General features: G+C 32.2%; 1 protein-coding gene and 1 long non-coding RNA gene across 10 annotated transcripts in view; one reads left to right on the top strand and one right to left on the bottom strand.

Annotated features, from left to right (window-relative positions):
- The window catches only part of LOC114805075 (uncharacterized), a 52,265-nt gene extending 33,902 nt beyond the window's left edge, over positions 1-18,363 (bottom strand). For all 4 annotated transcript variants that reach the window (XR_008470168.1, XR_008470171.1, XR_008470169.1 and 1 more), the window contains exons 1-2: positions 17,311-18,363; positions 15,954-17,165 (exon numbers count right to left, since the gene is read on the bottom strand). This is a non-coding gene — a long non-coding RNA (uncharacterized LOC114805075). The remainder of the gene's footprint in view (positions 1-15,953; positions 17,166-17,310) is intronic.
- LOC105219738 (uncharacterized) overlaps positions 1-26,720 on the top strand; it is a 127,175-nt gene that overhangs the window by 60,931 nt on the left and 39,524 nt on the right. For 2 of the 6 annotated variants that reach the window (XM_054226260.1, XM_054226258.1), the window contains exons 3-4: positions 3,725-3,741; positions 6,760-7,934. In XM_054226260.1, the coding sequence (XP_054082235.1) occupies positions 6,870-7,934 (1,065 nt within the window). In that variant the 5' untranslated portion in view covers positions 3,725-3,741; positions 6,760-6,869. Of the gene's footprint in view, positions 1-3,724; positions 3,742-4,857; positions 7,935-26,720 lie in introns of those variants that run through there. The other 4 variants (XM_054226259.1, XM_054226261.1, XM_054226257.1 and 1 more) reach the window with 3 other exon arrangements.

The raw sequence follows: 26,720 nt of genomic DNA, 5'->3' as shown, positions 1-26,720 counted from the left end.
AAAACTTTAATGTACTATATATATACCAGTATATTCATTCATATTTGGTATTATTAATATGACAACAGAACTAACACAAATTAGTGTATTCATCATAATAGTGCTTTGAGAAGGAACATACCACAAGGCAACTCCAAGTTCAAAAAGGACAGTCTGCTCCGTGTGTTAGACCGATGCAACTCTTGCTCTGACTGGAGTAATTTTCCGACGTGTTTTGTAAAAGTGCTGTAAAAGTCTGCCCATCAATCAATAGCATCGGAGTCGGCAAACAACACTGAAGTGCGGCAAATTTATCGAGACAAATTCGACACTTAAAATTTACCTGCAACGGGCTTCAGAGTATGATTGATGAGATTTTATGAGGCGGGAGGGTATATCAATAGCTGCGGTCCAAGGAGCTAAGTTGATAAACCTCTCAGATTTTCTGAGATGTGCCGATTTCGACGTAACCCTACAGAAACGCAATGAAATCCTCAAGTCACTAGCCGATAGTACTTGGGGAAGGGACAAAAAAATATTCCTGACCACTTACAAGGCAATCGGCCGCCCGGTAACAAACTACGCCGACTTTATGGTCGCCTGGATGCAGAGGAACGCAGCAGGACAAAATACTGACTTATTAAGACACCGCTCTCCGAACAATTACTGGAAGACTCTTGATGACATCTGAACCACCATTTACCATTTACACAACGAGTCAAATATGCTTCCAGTTAAGGGGCATGATTATGTCGAAACTATCGATCCTTAAAGCAGAACCGCCTCTCAGGCGCATCAAGTGGTCATTATGACAGATCGTCGAGGACATTGAACAATATGCCGTCCAGACTTCAGACTTAGGCAACTTCAGCTACTAACATCTTTCCTGACTCTATTCCAGTGAATGGCGTCCTTAGAGTCAAAATCCCACCCAGACGACGAGCTCGAGTTGCCTTGCGGAACAGGAGCGAAACTAGCGTACTGTACTGAACGAATTAAATTTAATTAAGCGTGGTTGTGAAGCGATTTCACTCCATTTGAAACTTCGACTTCTTACACAAAGTCTTCTTTACTTTTATGCTTTTTTCTTTAGCGAGTTAAAGTACTTTTTAAAGTTTTCAACCAAATTCTTATATGAGAGGTGGGCGTAGTTATTTTCGTATTTTATCGATCCGAATAACGGGGTGATACAGGGAAATGTTTTCAGCAAGTTTGATTTATACCGCTTTCAAAAATTGGCAGACAACCTGATTTCAATTGGTCTCGTCATTCTGAACCTTCGTCAAATTCGTTTAGTTTTAAGTGTTACAAATAGCTATGAGGTTAGAAAAATTATATAAATTTATATAATATATATAATTTTTAATAGCAATCTGAAACACATAAGATTCAGAAAATTGCATGAAATATTTAATAAAATCGAATGAATTGAATAAATGTTTCAATGTTGTTGATATGAGTCTTAACTTAGCTCCACAAAAAATACTCTAGAAGTGTTAAATCGCAAGATCTAGGCGCACAAATGAAAAACTCCAAACATTAAACAAAGCAACACGTGCGGTGTGGGATAGATACCGAGAGCTGAAGAGGGAACCGAGTCCCATTTGCAGACATAAAAAGAAAGAGGCCGAAATGCGAGAGTATTAAGAGCGTGAAAAGCTGGATGACATGGGTAATGGTCGAAATTTGTATGAAAAGATTCGGCGATTTACAAATGTTTCAAGTGATTGATGTCCATGGCAGCTAAAGCGAAGGGATGACGAACCCGTCTCCTCAATCTATGACAATGCAATCGATGTTCCATTGCCTTTCCACGAAGAGACACGTATAGCTATTACCCGCTTGAAGATCTTATCAGTGTGGCTTTAGACCCGGCAAATCCACCATGGACCAGATATTCACTATGCGGAAAAGACCTCAGAGAAAAATTGACACGCACCACAATGGTTTGGGAAGGACCTCTAGCAAAAATATATCCTCTAGCCCCATACCCGTCATTTACAGATATAGATAGATAGATTTTCAAAATGACGTTGGTCTTCATATCGCCAATTATCTGTTAATATGAGAGACTTTATGCCGAATATAGGGGTCGTGTGTTGTCTTAATCAAATTAAATAAATAAATTGCGAGAGTATATGCTCTGTTAAACCCAAATATATCCCTTCTTTATTTGTTTTATATTCAGATTATTAACAATATATATTTACAAATAATGTAATTACTTGCTAGGAGTAAAAGGTATATTCCATTGTACAATCGAAATAAAATTTTTACTGGTGCATGAATTGTTTTTCGAGCTTTATTCCAATTCGGAATAGCATTATAGAATAAACTATTTTTAATGTGTTTTTTTGTTATAGCAAATGTGGACATCACTTTTTAGTGAAACTTTTATGTTTGCAAATCTTTAAGTAAGGGGATATGTAACTAATCGTTACATCTTCAAAAACACTGTTGCACTGTGCTATTGTTTAAATTTTTCGTTTGAGTTACACTTCGGAAAATGATTTTTCCATACTTTAAATTATTTTATATAGTTAGAACTTAGTTATGTGAAGTGAAAATTTATTCACAGTTTTCGTCTAAAAATAATATATACGATGATGCTACATCAATTATATTTGATAAAGCTTATGATACGTTCTAATAGATTTGTCTTTAATGTCAGTGAACGATCGCTTCAGTATGAGGTAAATTTATTGTTTTTAATAAATTTGTGTGGTCAAGGTTCTTAAACGGAAGAAAACACGGCGAAATCGTATGCTTATTTGAAGATGAAAGTGGTGAATATAACTATTTAATAACACTAAGTCAATTTTTTTAGCTTTTGGTCTATAAATATTTAAAACTAAATATTTTATAATGATTATATGTATACGTAAGTGGTAAACTTCTTATATAAATTAGAATGCTCAACAGTTTTTCAAATATAAAAGAGGGCATTATTAATATTTGTAGCTTTCTGATTTTCTGCAATGAACTACAATGGAGATAAAAGGTCACATTCTTGTATTTTTACAAAGGGGAAACTGTAAATTGAGAACTTGTGCAAATAATAGTTGAATCTTCTATCGATAGACATTTTTGCCAAATTTTGAATAAAAATATTCATATTTCTCTGTACAATCTGTACATACTTATGTATAAATGTGTCCAAAAAATAAATATATAATATATTTATAAATATATTTATAATATATATATCACAAAAAATTTGGAAACAATGAAACATTTTTTATTAAAATGCTGATTCTCACTAAGTGTCTAAGAGAGAGAGTGGTTAATATTTCGGAATAACTGTACATATATCATTTTATGTAGATTCCATTTACATCGATGTTTACTATTCCTTAAACACATATTTCCACAATGAATTTAACGGAAATAATTGGATTTCATAAACGTTTATTCCCTGCAATAGATTTTCAGCCTGCATGGAAATTCACATTTGCACAGTTTAGTATATATACATATGTATATACTATGTAGATGTTTGCATGCAGCTCAGTGAAAAATCTCAATTCAGTTTTTCAAAAATTTAATAACCCGATGATATATGTAAGATAATTCAAGATAGCAGGATACTCACTAATTTCGTAGTTAACTGAAATGAACACGATGACTTCTAATTAGAAAACTTTGCAATACTTTCCACTAAATAGTTTTACTTTTATACTTCATGCACAGCATTTACATACTACGCTTACTTGTGTACTAAAATTCACTATTTTTCTTTTTACAGCTTTCCGATAGTTATATGTATATCATACCCTTTGTTTATAATCGTAGTGCGTCTTCAGCAGTCTATAGAATTAGAATACATATTGAAATTTTGGTATTTTCAAATATTATGTATGTACATACTAGTATATTTACATATGTACATAAACTTTAATCGAGTGATCGCTCAGGGAGGATAAAAGTAAACTTAATTCTGCAAGTTCTATAAGATTATTATGTACATATTCGAAACACAATAAAAACAAAATAAAACAATAATTTGATATCCGAAAATATACATAAAGTATTACTTACACTTATATAATATATATATTATTATTATTATATTATATCTAATTATCCTTCTGAGCAGTGTGTTGCATAGTATATTCTTAGCAGCGTTTGAAAAACTACGCTACTCTCGTAGCATTTTATTTTACTCTTGCTACCGCTCCCACTTTGTCGAGAGCCACAGCATAGCATAGCATAACAATGTAAAAGTATGTGCTCTACTCTGATCCGAGTTTTGTTAGGTAAAAAAACTATAGCTGGAGCGGGACCAAAAAATTAAATTCTGCGCTATACGCTGGCGTAGCGGTAGCAAAAAATTGAGAGCGGTAGCCACAGCAGAGCTAATGAAAAATTAAATTAAGTTAAAAACCAAATTTGTTACATTGAGTACCTTAAATAACGAACATCGGAGATTTGAAAGTGCTCGGTTTAGCGAACAACATGAAGAAGACATATGAAGAAAGAGAAAAAAATCAAATAACATCGAAAGCACGTATTATAAATATGTCCGTATTTTCCAGATATAAGGGGTGTGCGGCATAAATTTGTTGAGAAGTGTTCGGGCAGAAATGCACGAGTAGAACCGACCACTGACCGACCCAAAAAAACCGGCTTTTCTACTAAAACCGACTACCCACTCGTCGAAGTTTTTGCAAAAAACCGGTTTTCGCTACACCATCCGACTACCCACAGTGCCACGGGTTGGCCAACAAACACATGCGAGAGCTGTAGCACATAAAAAATTTTCATTAGCTCTGCTGTGCTACCGCTACGCCAGAGCATAGCGCAGAATTTAATTTTTTGCTCCCGCTCCAGTTATAGTTTTTTACCTAACAAAACTCGGAGCAGAGTAGAGCACATACTTTTACATTGTTATGCTATGCTATGCTGTAGCGATTGCATAGCAATAATTCTAGAAATTTGGCTGCTACAGAGTAGTAAATGAGAACCCTGATTCTTAGTTATTTTAATTTAATCACATGTATTTCATAATGTTAATTTAATTTAGCGCAATAAATATAATAGATATTGGTTCTTTGTTAGATATTCTATTAACAATTTAAACATAACATAACACTGAACGGCAAACTCGACTATTTTTCTGGGTATTTGACCAAACTAATTTCTTTCAGGAGATTGCGTCATAAGAAAAAAACGTGCATTCGCCAATTCCCGAAGTTAGCCTCCAAAATTGAAATATTTGTGGTCGAAGTTCGTAAGTTGTTGAAACTAAATGTCGCCGAGATCACGAGCTTCAATTTTAGTTATGTTCTCACTGCCATAATTATTGAAGAAATATGGACCGATGATTCCACCAGCCCACAAACCACTCCAAAGCGTGGTTTTTCTGGATGAAATGGTAGCTCTTAAATAGCTTTTCTGCTCTTCGTCCCAAATGCGACAATTTTGCTTGCTTACCCATTTGCTTTACATACCCATTGAGCCAGAAATGGTCCTTATAGCTGAACAGAATTTGGCTGCGCCGTGTCATTTCATACGTCAGTCGGAGTCGCTGCGAACGGCGTCGAATTGACTCTCCACGGTCGTGTACACTCTCAGATAAGAGTGATGGTTTTGCTAATTTCCGTAATAATGTTATACAATTTGTAAACACTGTTCAGTCGTAAGTGTTTCCATGATGAATTGTCAAACAATACTGAACAAAAATAACATGACAGCTTGACACGACTCACGCATGATCTGTTAAAAAAGGTGATTGAAAAAAGTACCTTTACTTGGATCACCCGATATATCCTTTTTTTAAGAAATTTTTCTGAATGATATGTATATACTGCAATTATATAAATACGCATACTAGAAGAAAGGTCGCTTAACCACATTCAGAACCATACCAAAGCAAATATTTCGATTTTGGAAACTAACCTCAAAAATCGGCGAACACACGTTTTTTACTTATGACTGAAACCCTCCGAAAACAATAGTTTGTTCCAATACTCAGCCGAGTGTTATACATTATAAAGATTTATAGACATTAGTTTAGTCTGGAATAATCGGTGTGGTGGAAAATGTCATTAATAAATTCCAACGCAAAATTATACATGTACATATGGTTATTACGTATAATATTGCATTTTTGATAACTTTCACAACACAAAGTATAAAATGAAAATTGGTAATTATCATGCAAAGAAGTTTATTATTCACTTCTTTCTTTCAAAGAACACATTCGATTACTTCTTCACATCCTTTTAATGCCTAACAAAAAATTGTCTGATGATATCCAATAAAAAAGATCACACCGTGTAGTTTCCAACTATGTACATACATATATGTATGTATTACTTTGCTCACATTTTCCAATATCTTTACAAATATAAAAGCTTTAAGATTTGTCCACAAATTCTTCTGCTGATGTTAAGTGTCAGATACATTTTGTTCAGTACCATTTTACTGGTTTTACGTACACTTGTGTATTTGTAATCACTGCTGAACTATCAAAAATTAAATTGGAAAAATCGTTATATTTGTCAAAGATCAAAGATTAAATGGAAGAATCTTGTATAAAGACAATTTTTTATGGCGCTCTGCCACGCCGAAATTTAATTTGATATATAGAATAGTATAGTTGCAGAGTTAATAGACCCTTTATTAAAAATTATACGTTAGTTATGTTTAAAAATTTAAACGGATTTCGTTTTTACATTAAAAGTGTAGGTATGTATATACACGTACATACATATGTAGTGTAATATTGACGCTGGGATAAAATCAATAGCGATAATGGAGTTCTTTCCTGCACTATAGCTACAATACATAGAAATGACTGCATCAGCGCAAAGTGAAATACTTCAAGAACTAGTTTAAATTAGTATACGCACCAAAATTGTAAATACGCTACGTGAAGGTGCTAAAAAATGTATGCTGCAGCAGGTGGCGCTTCGTTGGCTTCACGCCAAGCACGTCAACGGCAGCGTCAACAGAAGAAAACTCAGCAATTGCAAGCAAAACTACATCCACCGAAATTATCAGCTTTATCAGCTAGTGATCATGGCGCGTCAACACCAACGCGTACACAGTCACGCCAGTTCCACCAGCTGCCGACCAACTATCTGCGCACCCCACAGACACAGAGTAGGAAATTAAGTGCTAGCTATACAACTCAGTCGAAGCTGCTACTGCCTATCGATGAAGGTGATAATCAGTCGGTGCTACAGATGCGCGTACAGTATGTGCAAACCCAAATGCATCATTCTCATAGCCATGCTCATCCTATTCAAGCACATCAACATCCTCAATACCAGTTCGCGCATCAGCAGCACCATTCTCATGGAGGCATTTCACCGAAGTTAGTTCACCGGCATTCGGGTAGTGGTGCTAGTAGCTTTCATCAGCCGAAGCTACCTAAGTCTGCCACAGCGACCCTACCGCTCGTCTCACAAATGGAAGCTACGCCGCCGACGACGCCATCGGCTGCGGCGGAAGGTGCAATTACCACCTCAACAAAGGTGGGTACGTCATCTGTTGATCACACTTCCATTAATGTATCCCACCATGATGCAATCATTGTGACACCGGCCACGCCGATGGCCTCGCCAGGGCACGTAGGTAAACCTGTACACCAACAGCCCAAAGTGCTGGCCGAATTCGTTAGTAAGATTGATAGTAGTACTATATCAGGAGGCATTGTTACCGATGAAGAAAATGTGAAAGAACCACCGAGTGCACCTTTAGAACGCAAGTGCAGTGTATATCGTATGCGACGAAATGAACCCTACGAATTCCAGGACACGAACTTAGTTGAGGGTGTGGGCAGCAGTGTTAGGCGGCAGCTGAAGGATCTGCAATTTAATCAACAACAACAATATGAACCACTTCTCGGCAACGAGGCGCATCTTTGTTATAAAGGGTTAACGAATACGCGTAAATGGCAAGTGTGTGCCTACTGCGAGGAGGGAATTTGCGTCTGTGAACATATTGAGGTAATAGCTAATGGAAGTTCCGCTGATAATGCTAAACGAGAAACGGAGCATGTTTACGCTTTAATGCATTTCTGTTTTGTATTTAAAACTGTACATATGTTTGTAGCAATTGAGTTAATGTGAATATAATTTTATATATATTATGTATGTATATCCTCATTTGGTATATTTGGTGCATGGGCTATGTATGTATTTTATTATTTAATTAAAGTTTATATTTGATTTGGAATACGCTAAGCATATTTTAGAAATTTGAAAACGAGATGTTAGTATCAGTTGAAGAACTGTGTTCAGACGAGGAAACTTTTGTTGCGGCAACTCGTAGTTTGTGAGAGAGGAAGCGACGAGGATTGGAAAAACGTTCTCACGACAGTCGGGAATACGTAAACGGAGCGGACTCGGATTTTTATCCGGCCATCAACATTCTTCAAAATTATTTGTAAAATATTTTCTTTCGTTTTTTCAACAACCAGAACAGGAAAGAGAAAGAACCGGTGTTGCTCGTATTTGGCAACACACATTGTGTTTGTGTTCTGAACATTCTTCAACCAAAAGTTTCCTCGTTTAAACGCAGACAACAAATACAAAAGCACATACAAATTTTTGTTAAAATTCGTTGAACCGAACATCTATAATTTAGCAATCACGTAGCCAATATACAAACTTAATAACTTGTCTACAACGGACCCGAACATGATTTCTTCTTTAAAATAGAAATATAACATGTGTATGAAAATGTTAAATGGACAACATAGAGTAAAAAGATATAATCCATGTCAGGGGAAAAACGTTTCGTCAAAAATTATGTTTATGTTAGGTTTGCTCTCGTAATAGTAAGAGTTCATCAGTTGTAAATATTTTCAATTCTCAAGCTGTCATATACAAGCTTTTAAGACAGTTTAAAATAAATATGTCGTAGTGTTGAATATATGTACATTGTTATCCGAATTTTAATTTATTTATTTAAAATTCTCATATATTATTAATATTATACACTGACTAATACACAGACCTGATCGGTTATTTTTTGTTATTAATAACAACATGTTCGCATCCACGAAAGACTCTTCCAAATTGTAAAATATAAGAGGAAAGGAAGAAGGAAGGGAAACTAAGTTCGGGTGCAGACCTATATTATATAATCACGTAATTGCAAAGAATAATATACATGTGAAATGTTTCTAAGTTTCTGCAAAACTTTATTATAAAAATGTTGCCAATAATTTCAACATTCCTTACTGGGTTTTTGATTTTGAAAAGATTTATCATTAATATTTTTTTTCTTATCTTAACAACTTGTACTATATTTAGAGAATGTGCTTACATAACATTATTATTCTCATTTATTATTATATCCACCGGAAATGCTTTTTAAATACATATATATGTATATAAATTCATAAATTAACTTATTTGTAATAAAATATCTATAATCGAATGGTCTGAGCAAATTTCATATATTATTATCAAATAATTTCTACTAGAAGAAAAGAAGACTTTATCAGATCAATCTCACTAAATACCCAGCCACACAAAAAAAATGTTGGTTCTGACCTGGGGGTCTTACTATGCATACGTTGTGTTTTTGGGATCGCTGAATCTGAAACCGAGGTCCATTTAACAGCGTTTTGACATAACCCCAAAAAAACAATATGACGGACAGCTTTTGTAAAAATTCATTGCTTTAAACTCGTTACTGGGGGATTTCAAAGTCGTTGATTACAAATCTGGTGTTTCAAAATACAAAATGACGGATCTAATATTAGTTGAATCACCTAGCCCAAATATCCCCAGTATAGTGCTCTTTGATCTTCCAGTTGACTTCATAGATAATATATCTCCCAAATATGAAATACATTTCCCTATCTAATGTAATCATTTTCATTTATCTTGTTGATATATATAACATTAGACGATAATATTATAACTACCGTATGCCAAATAACACATCTGGGAATACTTCACATAGCGTTAAGTATGAGGTTCGGTGCTTGTATCTTTATATAATTGGTTTGATTTCAAAAAGTAGACTTCGGATATAAAGAAATATATAATCAATTATATAGTAATAGTCCATAGTAATTTATAGACAACATATTTTATAACGAAATTGCGTAATTGCCCGAGTATATTTCTCAGGCCTTTGCAAATCGTATACAAAATTCTAGACCGCACCCGAACCTTTTCTTACGTGTTTTATAATAAAGCTTTTCGTACAAATATTTCGCGCTTACATTTGCGAGGGTATCCAATGTTCAGCTAAGCATTTCTTCACTTATTTTCTTAACTGTCTTTTATATATTTATACTCTCGCAACAAAGTTGCTACGAGAGTATTATAGTTTTGTCCACATAACGGTTGGTTGTAAGTCTTAAAACTAAACGAGTTAGATAGATATATCAAAATGATCAGAGTGACGAGTAAAGTTCAAATCCGGTTGTCTGTCTGTCCGTCCGTATTGAAGTAAAATTTGGTATAAAGGATCACACTATGACGGGGCATATATGGATGTAATTTTTTTGGGGAAGTGGGCGTGGCCCGCCCCCTACTAATTTTTTTGTACATATCTCGTAAACTACCGAAGCTATACCAAGGAAACTTTCTAGAGTTGTATCTTTTAGGTACTACCTTATACAGTCAAAAAATGGAGGAAATCGGATTATAACCACGCCCACCTCCCATACAAAGGTTATTTTGAAAACTACTAAAAATGCTTTAATTCAGTAAGGAAAACCACCAGAAGCCTTAAATTGCATTATAAAGATGGTACAGAAGTGCTGCACTTAAAATGGGCGTGGTTCCGCCCACTTATGTGTCAAAAACCATATCTTCGAAACTACCCGACTAATTTCAATGAAATGTGGTTCATGATATCGTCCTAGCTTACCAATGATATGTTGAGAAAATATTCCAAATCGGTTCACAACCACGCCTACTTTCCATATACCAGAACTCTGAAGTCGGTCTGAATTGTTTATTTAACAATATATAAAGTTAGTACTAGTGAAAATATCGGCACAGAACTTTGCAAAAATACTGTATTTAAAGAGTGGCATCGCCCTTCTAAAAATCGTCGAAAGTTTTCAAGACCCTATATATCGAATATGAGGACCTCAGTACTTCTAACAAATTTTTTACCGAAATTATAGTTAAGTCTCTCAGATATTTTGAAGAAATTTTGAGGGAATATGTTTCTTCTAATAATATGTCTCCGTGCCAATAATGAGTGAAATCGGGTCATAACTTCATCTATCCCCCATATACTTAATATTAGGGTTTTTGAACTTTCAATGGACTTTATACCATATACAGTTGAACTTCCCTAACTCGAATCACTATAATCCACAAAAAACTTCGAGTTAGACAAACTCCCGAGTTATAGAAGGTAATTTGTATCAAATTTGACTTTTATTGCCAATTTAAGAGTTCGTGTTATAGAGAACTTCGAGTTATTAAAGTTCGAGTTATGGAAGTTCAACTGTATATGCCGAATATGTGAGTCAAATTGTTTGTTATATTAATAAATTTAAATAAATAAATTGCGAGAGTATAAAATGTTCGGAGACACCCGAACGTAGCGCTTCCTTACTTGTTTTTATTATGATTTGCAATTTGGCGTACTATTCGAAAAAGGTACTTTGTTTATTACACTGTCCAACAGCATTTTTGGAACAGAATAGCGACCCTATAATTCTGAAAGGGTATGTTGAGTAGATCATTTTTGTAGAACAAACTTATGGTCCAGCACGTCTGAGTTTTTTTTTTACAGTGGGTCAAAGTTTTCATTTTTTGGTCGAAGGGAGCATTATACTATATGAAAAAAATGTTGTAAGTTAATGTCTGAGAGAATTTTTATGGTCAGAGTTGTATTGTGGAATTGTATGAGGATTATTTTTGTGGAAGATCTTAACCCTCTAACTGGTTTCTTTTTCGAGAAAATCAAAAAATATCCTTTAAAAAAGGACATTTAAGGATTAAAATATTCTACGAAAATGTTTGGCGGAAAATTTCAGTGGGGGTCACCAAAGACACCATTGTTGTAAATAAAGCTCTTTACGATTGATAAAAAAATTATAATTTTGTTTTAATAGTGGTTTATTATAGTATGTACATATTTATTTTTTTGCTTCAACAGTAGTAGGATAATGGATTAAAGATTAAACTTAATATGTATTTAGCTTGACGTGGATGTTCCGATGTGTCAAGATTTCTGTACAAGCCCCATACGTATTCAGCAAGCAATACAGTTTGGGATTTCCCTTTGAATCATTCTTCCAATACCTTTATATCCTAATGAAACCTTTCACCGTGTTCATCTGAAACCGTTCCAAGATTTTCTTTAAAAAAAATTCAGATGAGAGTGCAGAAATGCAGCTTTAGTGACATCTTAACGCCAATATTGTTAAAACCGATTAGCATGCTTTCAATATTTTCTGCATAGTTTTGTGCTTTTGAGTTTCCAAGGTATTCTGATATAACCAGCTGCATAAAGTGAAATGCTGTCTTTTGCATATCCGACAGATGACCATAAAATTCTTCATCTTGTAATAATTTTCTTATATCGGGTCCAACGAGCATTCCTAGAAAAGGTAGTTTACATTAAATGAAATAAATTAAAAATTCTTTTAATTTTGCTGCAGATAATCTGGGGAAAATTGTTTGAATGCGTTTGAAAGCATATCTTTGTGTATTTAAGCTTTTAATAAAATTTTTCACCACGCCCAACTTAATATGCAGCGGTGGAAGTATGACCTTATCTTTTGGGACAAGAGATTCATGTATTACATTTAAGTCACCAATAATATTTTCTTTACGTTCTTCGAAATATTTAATATGATAATGGCTGCAGGTAGCACGTGAATCCCATTTACAAATAAAGCACATATATTTTGATATATTTTGTGTATCCTGTTTGCATTCCAGTCAATATTGCAATCATTTTGAAGTCTGCGCATACTTCCCATTTATATTTATAGTATTCAATTTTATTTAAGAGATTTGAAATATTTGCGTATGTTTCATCCTTTTTTGTGGAATACGCAACCGATATTGATGGATGCTGATTTCCATTGTGCAGTAAAACTGCTTTTAAGCTGTGTTTTGAACTATCTATAAATAGTCGCCAAGCGGAAGAGTCCAGTGGAAGCTTTAGATATTTTAGAACCTCTTCAATACTGCAACAGTACACAAGTTCTTCTGATTTTTTAAAATAAGTTTCCAAATCGGCGTGTGTTTTTCTTGGCAATGTAACTTTTACATCGGCTTTTATCAAATTCCTGTTTTTCAATCTGGAACATAATATTTCAGCTTTCTCTTTTGTTAGTCCTAAATCTCTTACAAGATCTTCAAAATAAGCTTGGTCTATCAAATTAGGACATATGTTTAAACCACCAGGAGGCAAGTAACTTAAATCTGATATGTTTTCAACCGCCGCTGTTATTTCTGTATTGGCGTATGTCATATTGGCCGAAAATGTATGTGTAGGCGGTTGAGGCACCGGAACACCTTCACAGCGCACTTCTGGTAAAATGACATTATTTGTTGCTTCGTATGTCATTATCGCGTAGTGCCTTTGGCGCAGAAAATGGCGCCTTAGTACCGCCTTTGTACCAGGTAAAAAGACCACTTTCGCAAGTAGTACATACAGTTTTTGGTATCCAAGCTTCACATAAAAATCGTATTCCAATGAAAAGAAAATATGGTTCTTCAATTGTAGGGAATATCTTTCTTCTGCTTTGAAGGTGCGTAAAATGTCCACAAATAAAACAAAACCAATTTTTTAATTTGCAAACAGAATCCGCCATGCTTATTTAAGCTTTAATTGTTCTTTTTTTATATTAATTTTAGTAAAAATCACACCCGATATGTACCGCTTAGTAAGTCAATTATGCTTAATTTTATCACACCCGATTTGTAAGTCACAGCTGACTAGACGCGAGAACTCAGTGTTTTGCCCGGCCGAACTTGACGATGTTTTCACCTACTTTTTATATGTTGGCGTGTAATTTTGCCAATTAATCGTAAATAGCTTTATTTACAACAATGGTGTCTATGGTGACCCCCACTGAAATTTTCCGCCAAACATTTTCGTAGAATATTTTAATCCTTAAATCTCCTTTTTTAAAGGATATTTTTTGATTTTCTCGAAAAAAGTGTCTAATTGACCCATAAAGAAACCAGTTAGAGGGTTAAGATCTTCCACAAAAATAATCCTCATACAATTCCACAAGACCATAAGAATGACCATAAGAATTCTCTCAGACATTAACTTACAACATTTATTTCATATAGTATAATGCTCCCTTCGACCAAAAAATGAAAACTTTGACCCACTGTAAAAAAAAACTCAAACGTGCTGGACCATAAGTTTGTTCTACAAAAATGATCTACTCAACATACCCTCTCAGAATTATGGGGTCGCTATTCTGTTCCATTCAAAAAGTCTTCATTTGTTGGACAGTGTTATTAGTTGTAGATGATCCCATAAAGTGAAAGATCTGCAATATTTTCAATATAATATGAGTCGGAAACTATAATTCCTTGCCGAAACTGTATGTCTTTGGAGAGATTATTATTTTATATTTTTTTTTTCGTCCGTCCGATGAAATACTGTAGCATATTTATATATTGAAATTTACAATACGAAAGAGAAATCAAGCATATCTACTCTCATTATTAGTTTTAAAGCGCAAAGAGTTTTTAAGATATTTTTTAAAACATTAAACAGTTAATGTAATCGTCCATAACATTAAAAGAGAAAGCCAAAAAGATATAATTTGGCGATAATCGTATGACGAAATTAGGGTTTCATAGTTAATAGAAGACTAGTTTTAGAAGAATAGTTTTAGAATAGATACTAGTTTTTTGAATTTCTTTAGGTATTTATTCATAAGGTAATTTATAGAATCGTCCGTTTTCTAAGGGTATATCATTATGTTTACACTCAGCTATTAAGGCTTTTGTTGCATCTCAAACCTATGTAACAACTAAATGAATTTGTTAATATTTATATTTAATATGACAACTTAAAGTATGATTAAAGTAAAGAAGCAAAATTATTAGCTTTAAATTCAAATTTAAATTACCTAATACCAAGTGGATGACGTTTAAAAATTTAAAAAGAAAAATAAAAATAAGTATTGTTCTGCCCATATGAGACATATAAATTAGTGTTACTATAAAGATGTCAAACCACAGGATGTTTCAGGGCCCTTGGTGCATATTTTATTATTTTCACATTTTGATCAAATTTTAATTTAATCAGAAATTATATGAAATTGATAAATGAATATTAAATTTTTAGACGCGATCGAACAAAATTTACGCTACAATTTCCTTTCAAGTTCATTACCAAATCCCATCAGAATAGGTTCACTTGCCCATCAAGGATTGATATAAGATATAATGGTTCTGTGGCAATTGGCATCCGTTTTATGGAAAATGCCAATATTGTATAAGTATTCATAGAATTAATATAGTTCAGAAAAAGTTTGATTAGATATTGAATTAAATTTGTGCAATTTCAGTAAACTTTTGTTAGAATTTTATCACCTTGCTTCGAATATGGCTTTTAAAACAGATAATTCATCTATATCTAAATAAATCTAAAATAAAATGAAAGGTAGTAATTTGTGGAATAACTGAATTGTTATTTAAGATAATATTTATTAAGTGACAATAATACTTTAAATATCATTGTGGAAGTTAGAATTAAATTGAATGCCCATTATGATAATGATATGGAAGAAAATAGATAAAGTAGAACAGATCTTTTAAAGAAACGGTGGTTATCTTCAGTCCCTACTAATGATACATCAATGTCATCTGAAAATGTGCTTTTTGCGAGTATAAAGATTTATTGTAGGAAATAAGGTTGAAAGTCAAAAGCATCCAGTCTATGAATTAAGAATTAATGACACACTTTGGCGATCGATATATATAACATCAATTAGTAAACTCAAGTAAATCAAACTTATTTTGAAGTTAAACTACCTTTAAAAACAAATTTATTTTTCATACCCTGTCCCGTGGAGTGCCGTCACATTGTTAATTAGGAGTAATCATCCTTTAGGTTGTCTGTGCTTGACGCGAATTTCAAAAGGTTATGAGTTTCACTAACGAAATCTATCCCAGATTAATGTATTGTGAAACCCCAAAATGCTGAAGCCGTTGCTTTGATAATGCAGGACAAGCACACAAGAGATGATCCATTGCTTCTCTGGTGCTTTGCTTTTGACACTTCTACACGAAAAAAGTTATGATTTCCATCTCTTTGATAATTCCCGGTGATGGCTCGACCAGGGTTATTTTTTTCAAGCAATGCAGAAAGTAATACTACGCGAATGGGACTTAGGACACCCCGAGATATAATTTGGGGTAAAATCCCTCCTTTTTATATATTATGATTCATTTGTATTTTTTTAGATATGGCTATGCTTCTTTTTCGTCAGCATGCAACCCTTTTGTTATTGTATCAATTGATAAAATTGAATAAAAATTAAAATGCTTATTTAAAGCAAATTTCTAAATAATTAATTTAAAATAAATATATAGAAAGAAAGTAGTGAAGTGTAAGTGTATAATAATTGCAAAATATAAAAAAAAAATTAACTATATAGCGAGAAATTACGTGTTAAAATTAGACAATTTTTAAACTTTAAACGTGAATATCTCGAAAACTCTAAGTATCCTGCGGAGGATCTCCTCTATCCAACCATACACATTTTATCCGCGAAATCGTGGGATGCTATACTAAATTCCAGCCGCGACATCCTCCACTGCTGCCCTGCCACGCAAAACACTTTTGGCGTATATGCAGAAGAAGGATATTGCCTTGATTGCCGCCTGACTACCTACGTATATGTTGACTTTAGAGTATCCTGTTGATGGGTTTAAGGATAGCTCGGCGGCTTTCCCAATTGCAAACACCTCCGCTACAAATATATTGCAGTATAGTAGTTTGAAAGGCTGCCTTAAAGGCTAACTCAGGCCAGTATATCCCCGCACCTACTCCATACACCATTTTCGAGCCATCCGTAAATATTTTTAAAGTGCTGCGTGCAGGTGCCATGCCCTTACGCTAGCCATTCTTAGTATAAGTTCAAGAGCCGCTGTTGGGATGGTTCTTAGTGTTCCCATTTTGCAAAGCGCTGTAATCCGCTGAACCCTTTCCATTGGTTTTCGGTACGGTTTATACATCATAACTGTGTGTCATTTGTTTGGCTGTTGACCCTAATATAGAGCAATTCAATGTTTTTAATTTATCTTTTAGTTTACGTATGATAAGTCGAGTTGGGAGTTTCGAATAATAACAAATTCGTGCTATGGGACCCATAGTTAGCCAAAAATTTTAATAATAGGCCAAAATGGTATTTACCAATTTACAGACTGCCAAAACCGATTTCCTATGTGGTAATTTTAATAATGCTTTAAATCACGAGTATTGCTAAAAACTATGATATCTAAGGCACTATAATATGATATGTTAATAATTAAATTTAGCACTAATTTTTTTTGACAAAATTCGGCATCAAAAATACTATTGACAGCACACTATAATTTAATTTGTACAGTACAATTCAGAATTTACAAATAAAAAACTAGTTTGTGCCTATACTCACACAGATACAAGTATAACCGAACTGATAACTTTATTTGCATAGTTAGAGCGTTACACCACTTTATCGCCTATATAAACCTACCTCAGTACAGAATACCACATCCATATTCGTGAGAACTACAAAAAAAAAAAATAATAAAAACATATTACAATTAAAAATCAATATTGCATATCAGTTGAAGAACTTTGGACTCCAGTAACTGCTAGATTTTATGTCGTCCATTATACAAAAAGTATTCGAAAACATAAAAATTTACTACATTTTAAGCTACGGTTGCCGCAGTAGTAGAAGAGGTGAGATCTGGAGGCGAAACTACCGTCTTAGAAAAGCGTTGAATGTGAACATAGGACGACAAAGGGAGAGTCGACTCGTACAGCGGTGACCAAATGATTGGCGTTACTAGCCGAACACAGATATGAAATTATCATAATTAGTAACATACATATAAATGGATATACATATATATATACATAAGGAACATATCATCAAATTCACTACAATGATAAACAACAATGCGATCAAGAGGGGAACTCAATATATACTTACATAATAACATTAATGAGTAAAAACAAATGGAGAGTAACGAAGAATTCAAAGTCAAAAATATAAACATCAATTAAAAATATTAAAGAAATAAAGTGTAAGAAAAGTTCGCTTACAATTGGTAACTATAAATGTACTTGAATTGTGGATCTTCGGCTGAAACAACAACAAACGTATAACAACAAGCCTTAAACAATTTCTACGTAGATTGAAACGCATATACATACATATATGTAAATACATTCATCCTGCTCAGATACAAAAAACCTAATCAACAAAAATTCAAAAACGTAACATCGGTTATCACAACAACTGCAATAATTCAGAAAAAACAAGATGCAGGCAGCATTGATGCTAAGATCGAAATCTCGGGTGGCGAGAAGAAGAAAGCTCCGAAAATTGGGTGGAAGACTTGAGTTGCCTAGTAATGTAGCAACAAAAGAAATTGCTCCATTCCCTCGATATCCACCAGAGTCATGGGTAATAAAGATATTTTATTTTAATTGTTTAGTAAAATGCTTTGCTCCAATGGAATTACATATCTTACCTACTGCTACAACGATTATTACTCAATTCATGCCAATAATTTATTTTCCAATACCTTATTCAAAAATGCCCCTTTTTCTAGTAAATATTAAATTGATTTCGCAGCCTACCTGCTTACCTTTTCACTTGTTCATCTATTTTGCCGCCCATTCTAAACTTATTTACACATTTAATTCATATAATAAGTTCACAGTCTTACTCCCTTCTAAATCACGCTCTCTGTCTCTTTCTCTCTTTAGAACGTAGAACTTAATAATTTTTAGAAGAATATTCCGAGCACCTAAATAGTAGTTTTGTACAGTACGTTAATTATTATAATTTACATTTAGATCAAGAACAACTTCAATGAGCATATGTAAACAATATTTACACATTCTTATTTTATCTTATATCTTCTTAAGTAAAAAATGCTACCAAATATGAGAAATTTAATCACATACAGTCGAATATACTTACCCCTACTATGTATATGAAAGCCTGCTGAAAGAAGTATAGTTTTAAATTACCACATTCATAAAGCGTAGGTGGCAGCTATAAATGCTTATAGTAGTTTTCATCCTTTCATAGTTCCTTTATAGACTCTAGACAATATCAACATAAACTATATTTTGCAATTAACGATATTATTTATTTATAATTTTCCCCTTTATAGTATTGAAATATTAACTGCATTCACTTTGATTCTGAAATATCCGTAATAAAATATAGCTATTAAATATTCATATAAGTTCCTTGTATTTTTTTTTTCGAAGTAATCATTTTGTAGAAAACACGGCTAATCAATTAATCAAAAGCTTTTTTTGAGAGTTAAAATGTAATTTTCTTAAAATGCTTTGCGAACAGCGGTAATTTGAATCAATGAAATATGAAAATAAGTTACATGAAGCCATGGATGCGTGATGCAATGTGTTTTGAATGATTAATTAGGCTATTATTTTTTCAATTGATATTACGCGTAGTATTTTATATATTTTATGTAAAAAAAACTAAATGTTTCGTTTTATCGTCATTTTTCTAATTTTTTATTATAATATTCATGACATGAGAAATATGAGTACAGTTCCCTTAATTTTATATTATTTTAAATGCAATTTCAATGCAACAGAGACCACCGATTTTTACACAAAAATAAAAAGGAAAATATGTTGTTAAGTAGGTTTTTATATGTAAAACATCAAATTTATTTAAGAACGCGCTTACAAACTAAACATATGTATGTGCTCTTAAACCCATCTAAACTATTATTTTTATATTAAATTTTAAATTGCATCAGACCCGAAAAGTTGGCGCACTCACCACAAAAAAAAATTTATATAGAGAAGGGGTTTGTCACCTTTGTTGGTAGACTCATTGGTATGTAAATGCAAACAAAACTTTCATAACAATATAATAATCAATTAAATATTCAACTAATTCGACGACAAGAAATATCTGCTAAATTAAATCTTAAATTATATTATTATATTATATCAATATATTATTTTTACATTGTAATTAAAAACATAGTATGTAAATTATTATTACAGTTAATATTTATAAAAGTTTGTAATTCTATCATTCATAATTTGAACTTACCAAAGCGAGTTTAGCAGTTATTTGCTGTAGTCAGAAATATTCCTTTTTAAGAAATATGTTGTAGTTTTTATGTGTACATTATACAAATAAGAGCATATTTGTGTTTGTTTAATGCGTTTAGGAACTTGACTGAAAAGTAGTTAGTTATGGTATTTCAATTTGGCTAGGATTATACGTGCGTATGCGGGTTATAATAGTTTTAACTGTATTAGTAATACCGATAATTATGTGACAAAAAGACACAATTTCCTGCTGTGTCCTTATGGCATCAGAAGTTAATTTTTAGCGAGGCATAGATTGGGACTATTGGGTCTATTGTGAGCGCTTCAAATTACCTCAACCAATTTAGTAAGTTTAGGAGTTTTAAAATCGCCATTGTGATAATAAAATGGGACACGGCGATTCCTATATTCATATACGATTTTTTTCCGCATTACACTTTATTCAATATTTTCCAAGAAAATAAGGTTTGTAATATACATTGAAACAATAAAGAGGATTTGAAACAAAATATATTTAAAAAAAATATGTATGTTCCAGTAATAAATTGTAAAATTTTTGTAGTAGATTAAGGGGGTTTCATTTAATGAGCTAGTATGGCAGACAGTATGTACATAATACGCTTTGGCGATTACAATAAAATTTGGTATCATATAATTATGTAAAATATTAATTCCAGGATAGCTAAATCGAGTTTTTATAATTTATTTATGTTACGGCATTGTAATTCTAAGCTAAGATATTGAAGTTTTAATTACATGAGCCCCTGGCATTATATTGAGTGAATTTAACTCAACTAAAAGTTTAACGCAACTAAAAGTGCGTTTTTTTTTAATTTCATTTGATTACATACGCATTGAAAACTCCAGTAATTGAACTTCACGTAATCATTGATTGTCCGTGAAAAGTAAATAGGATTCTTTTCGGTTGTAGAAAAAAGTGCTTGCAATTCAAAGAGGGAAAATAAAATTCACCGTACATTTCCAGGTTTCGAGATTATTCAACGATTAAGAACAAAGAGAGAAGAATAAGAAAAAAATATTAATGAATATAAATCACAATTACAGATTGAAACTTAGAAGGTTGTAAAGGTTTTAATCAGTTATTTTTCGGTTATCAGTAACAAACGCGTCGTGGCTCGGGTTATGTCGAAAAGTATAATTTTTATTTATAAAATACCAATCAGATTCACAATATGAAATTTAGTTAATAATTAAGGGAATAATAGCAAACTGAAGTAAACTTAATTCGTCCTCTTAAATTACTGCAAAGTAAACATCGAAAGCATGAAAAAATTCGCCAAATTACAAGTAAATACATAATATGTGTGTTTGGTTTCAAACAGCCAAATAGCCGAAATAGTGTCAAAGAATGGTCACATGAGGCAAACGATTTTGATCCAATACTATTCAAAATTTTAAGCAAATGTTGCGCCTGACGTCCATTCAGTTGTTTTTAATAATAAGTTACTTGTGAACATTTCCGATGAAAGTATATTATTTAGAAAATTGTCTGAGGCAGATGTGAATACAAATCGGACTGTTTACCTATATATATACATATATCGTTAGTTTATTAAAATTAGTATGGTATTTAGCACGTTTTATTGTTTGAAAAAGGTGGTTTAGTTCCTATGCGATTTATACTAATGTCTGTCTTATTTCGTAAAATACTGCTTAGCTCATAACATTATGTTAAAATATTCAAAACTTTATCTTTTTTAAAAGAAACATTGTACAACGCACATATATTTCTGTCATTTCTATATTGATAGCATTTGGTGTATTTTTATGTATATGTGTATATGTGCCTTTGTAGTTTCCTACAGTAATTGCACTTGGCCGTAACTGAACACTCACACACTAGCGTCATTCGCTAAATGTAGAATAAATGATAGGTATTGCAAAAAACTTTATTTGTGTACAATTGTATATTTGCATATGTAACATATTAAGTAAATTTATTAAAGCATTTTTTATCTGTGTTACCATATTAACTTTGAGAAATGTGTAAATATGTATGTCGTATGTAGTCGTAATATTATAGATATAATATAAATATATGAATAAGCTAGAGCATTCTTTAATTTAAAATTTTTTGTTTGACTCGGCACTAAAGCTAAAAACATTTCAATTGAAATTAAAGCTAATTTCACTGCATCTTTAAATTGAGGTAGATATGTACATATATTACCGAAACCAGGTGAAATGGCGATTAGTTTTAAGTTTTAGTGGGACAGTGACCTTTGTTTTTACTTTATTCAAAATACAGATATTTATGATTTTTCCTTACCATTAGGTTATTCGATTATACTTATAATTTCCCCACTCAAAAAAATCATAATAAATAAAGTCGTTAGTTTTTCAATTAAAAAAATATATTTCTTTTGTATAGAACTTTTACCACGTCTTGTACTCTTACAAATGATCATGTTGATGTTAGAAGATTTCCTCAATAAATATCATTTCACATTTTGGTTTCACACCTGGTTAATTCGTATAAGCAGTTCCAGCAAGTGAAGGTGTTGAAGTTTGAATTCCATAAGGCCATTGTATTGTATTGCGTGAGAACAATTGACTTGAATTTGTTTCAACTAAAAGTGCGTTTTTAAAGATTAAATCTTGCTTGCATATACATTGAAAACTTCAGTAATTCAATTTGTAGGTTGGCTCTACAAGAAGTCAGAAAAATCAGCACTAATACCACCAGCTCATAATTGTTAAAAATATAAGTAATTTACAAAAATTAAACATTTGTAAATACATGCGCTAATGCTCTATTTGAGATCTATGACTGATTCAAAGCTTAAAGTATAACTTACTTGTTTAAGGGTGTTGTAGCCCAATAACAATAATTTCCTTTTACAGTTGAACTTCCCTAACTCGATTTAGGGCCATCCATAAATTACGTCACATGAATTTAAGGACATTTTAACCCCTCCCCTCCTTCTTGTCACAAGTGGTCACATTTTGAACTCACCCCGGCCCCCCCTGACGTGACGTCACACATTTTCCAATTTTATGGATTTATCAAAAAATAAAAAAAAAACAGGTTATTCTATTTATTCTTATATTTATTGAATAATCTTTAATAAAATCAACATTTAGTTAAATATTAAAATACAGAGACAACGAATGACTAGTCAAGAAATAATAGATACTTAATTATGCTGCTGCGTGATCGGCGTGGTACAGAGCAGCCAGTCCTCTAACACCCAGGAGCGCAGCAGAGCAGTAAACGATATTGCCCTAAATTTTGAAATGTGATGTCACAAAGCTTTTGACCCCTCCCTGCCCCTTGTCACACAATGTCACTTCTGAATGATACCCTCCCCCTTCAAGGTGTGACGTAATTTATGGATAGCCCCTTACCATAATACCCAAAAAATTTTAAATTTTGTATTATGCCTTGGTCGAAAAGTTAGATTTATGGAAGGAATTTTGTATGGAATTTAACTTCTATTGCCTATTTAAGAGATCGAGTTATGGAGAACTTTGAATTATGAAAGTGCAACTGTACATATATATGTATATATACCATACATAAATTTGCGAAGGTACAAATCCTTGCAGTTGTACGTATTAATTCTGACTAGGAAGTTCTTTGTGAAATTTCTTAAGTCATATCTTGGAAAAAAGGTCTATATGATTTTTGCCACAGAAAATGAATAGCCCTGAGTAGTACGGCGTTATTCTGCACTTTGTTCCCTGTATTATTTTTATTACTGTATTATTTTTTCATTAAAAAATCATTAATTGAAATAAGTTAGAGTGGCACTTTGCAAATTAGATCAAATCATCATTTATATAAAATAATTAATAATTTTCCTCACCATATACATTAACTAGTGATTTTAGAAGTACATATATAATTCTTTTATCGAAACCTTTTTTTTACATGTTTAAATGGTTAATAAATGTACAGGAAACTACAAACTCAGAAGCAATACTTCATTTTTGGAAATTAGCTTTTTACTATTTTTGCCACTAACAGTGTTTTTTATGATCTTGTTCTGTTCCATAATTAATTTTTTTAAAATGAAAAGTAATAATTTTTCTTACATATATAATGTTAAAAACATAACTGCCATAACTGGTATACGAAGGAATATGCGTTTTTGTAAACAGGGGGGTCCTTCATATATGTTAAGCAAGTATCATGAAAAGAAAGCTAGAGAAGAATTTGTGGAAAGACCTGATAAAACTTTATTATGAACTTTTCATTTATACCTTTGAGAATACTGTAAATATTGGTTTTAATTGTTCTAATTGTTATTGAATTAGTGTATTTTAGCATATTATTTAAATTTAATAATAACAGAGCATATATACATATGTATATGTATGGTATAATATTATATACAAATAACAAGGGGTGTAACACTCTTTCCTATAAACAACTCCATTTATTTATAATTCGCAATTATTTGAAAACATATACATACATATATAAAATCATACAAGTGTATTTAATTTAATTTGAAATTTCATGAAGTTTTTTGTTTAACATTTTTGCTTGTGCTAATTTCAAATAGATAATAGTATTTTGATTAAGGGGAAAATAACGAAAACGTACACCATCGTTGTTGATTTGTTTTATAGGTTTTTAATTTTTCATCTTTTTTATTTAAAAAAGGAATATACAACCGGTGGTATCAAGTTTTCCAAGAAGGTTCAGTTAAGCTTACTTGCCTCTCATTCCCGTTTTCGATCTAGGAGCTCAAATTGATTTAATATGCGATTACGTTTCTGCAATATTAAAATAAATAAATGATGGAAAATTGGACACACTCTTATGCATCACCAAAAAAACATAACATATGTTTGGTTTACAATATACATATATATATGTACATTCATATATTATGCAACTGACTTCTTATTTAATGCACTATTCGTGAATATGTACGCAAAATAGTACAGCATGAGGATTTCGGCGGCATAAATCGAAATCATGAAACAAAAAGCTAAATTAATCAATTAACAAATGTGATATGAAATTTTAATAATGACCGATTATTTGCAGCCGATATTAAAAGTTAACCACACACGACGCTCTAAGGAGACGAAAAATTATATTTTATTCTATATTCATAACAAACTGGAAGCAATGACCAAACTTTAAGGAATAATGCTTAAAATGCATTCGCTTCGGTACGCTTACAGCATGTAACAATTACAGTTACATATTTCAGTAACATAACCATCGTCCTACACATGTATATATCAAGTGGGTAAGTTGCTATTATTCAAAAAGTTGCTGAGAAAAGGAATGGCAGAGATATACCTTTGCAGATGGAATGGTTCTGTATGTATATAGTACGAACGATATATATATATATATATATATATGTATGTATATTTAAATCATATCTTAAATTGCTATATATGTATAAATTTATTCAACCTTACAAAATAATGCAATAGTTTTTCACGTTAGCGTGAAGATAAAAAATATAGATTCAGTTATTGGATGGATTAAATTTTGAAATTCCTTATATTTATATCCACAAATTAAGCTACTATTTGTTTATTTTTTAAGTCCCCAACTGGTTATATGTGGTTTTATTTTACACATACATATGTACAATGTGGATAGTGATTTCGTGTTTCTGGCTACGTTATGCCAAACCATTCTGCTAAATTGTAAATCGCCTTCTAGCTAAAGGCTTATTAGAATCGTTGTAACTTTTAAATTAGAAAAGTCAGAGTGTATATTAATTTTAAAAATAACTACTACAATTCTAAGGTATTGAGTTTATCAGTATTGAATGTATTAAAAAAAAACAAGTAAGAAAAGGCTAAGTTCGGGTGCAACCGAACATTTTATACTGTCGCAATTTATTGCTATATTTTTTTATTAAGATAACACGCAATTTGACCCATATATCCTGCATAAAGTCCAATAGAAAAACGAAAATCATCGTATATTGTACATATGCTGAGGTAAGTCCTGAACCGATTTCACTCATTTTCATCACCAACATACATTATATCTAAGATTATATGCTCATTTAATTTGGCTAAGATATTTCACAATCAGTTAATATCGATTTATAAGCTATTAAGCCCATCGTATTTTTTAAAATACTATAATTAGGTATATGAGAGCTAGGGGATGTTATGTATATATTATAAAGTGAATGTGTATGTAAAGTGAATAAAGTTATATGGGAAGTTGTCGTAGTTGTAAACCGATTTCATCCATTTTCCACACGTGTCATCAGGGTGTCAATAAAATATTATATATCGAATTTTATTGAAATCTGTCTAGTAGTTCCTGAGATATGGTTTTTGACACATAAGTGGGCATAATGGGCCATGCCCATTTTCCACTTTGTAAAAAAATCTGAGTGCAGCTTCTTTCTGCTATTTCTTCTGTAAAATTTTTTGTTTCTGAAGTTTTTCGTTAGTGAGTTAACGCAGTTTCAGTAATTTTCAACCTAACCTTTGTATGAGAGGTGGGCGTGGTTATTATCCGATTTCAACTATTTTCATGGTAT

This window comes from Zeugodacus cucurbitae, chromosome 3 (assembly GCF_028554725.1).
Source record: "Zeugodacus cucurbitae isolate PBARC_wt_2022May chromosome 3, idZeuCucr1.2, whole genome shotgun sequence".
Lineage (NCBI taxonomy): Eukaryota > Metazoa > Arthropoda > Insecta > Diptera > Tephritidae > Zeugodacus > Zeugodacus cucurbitae.
The sequence above is the reverse complement of the archived record's forward strand: the minus strand, read 5'-3'. Positions and strand labels throughout refer to the sequence as shown.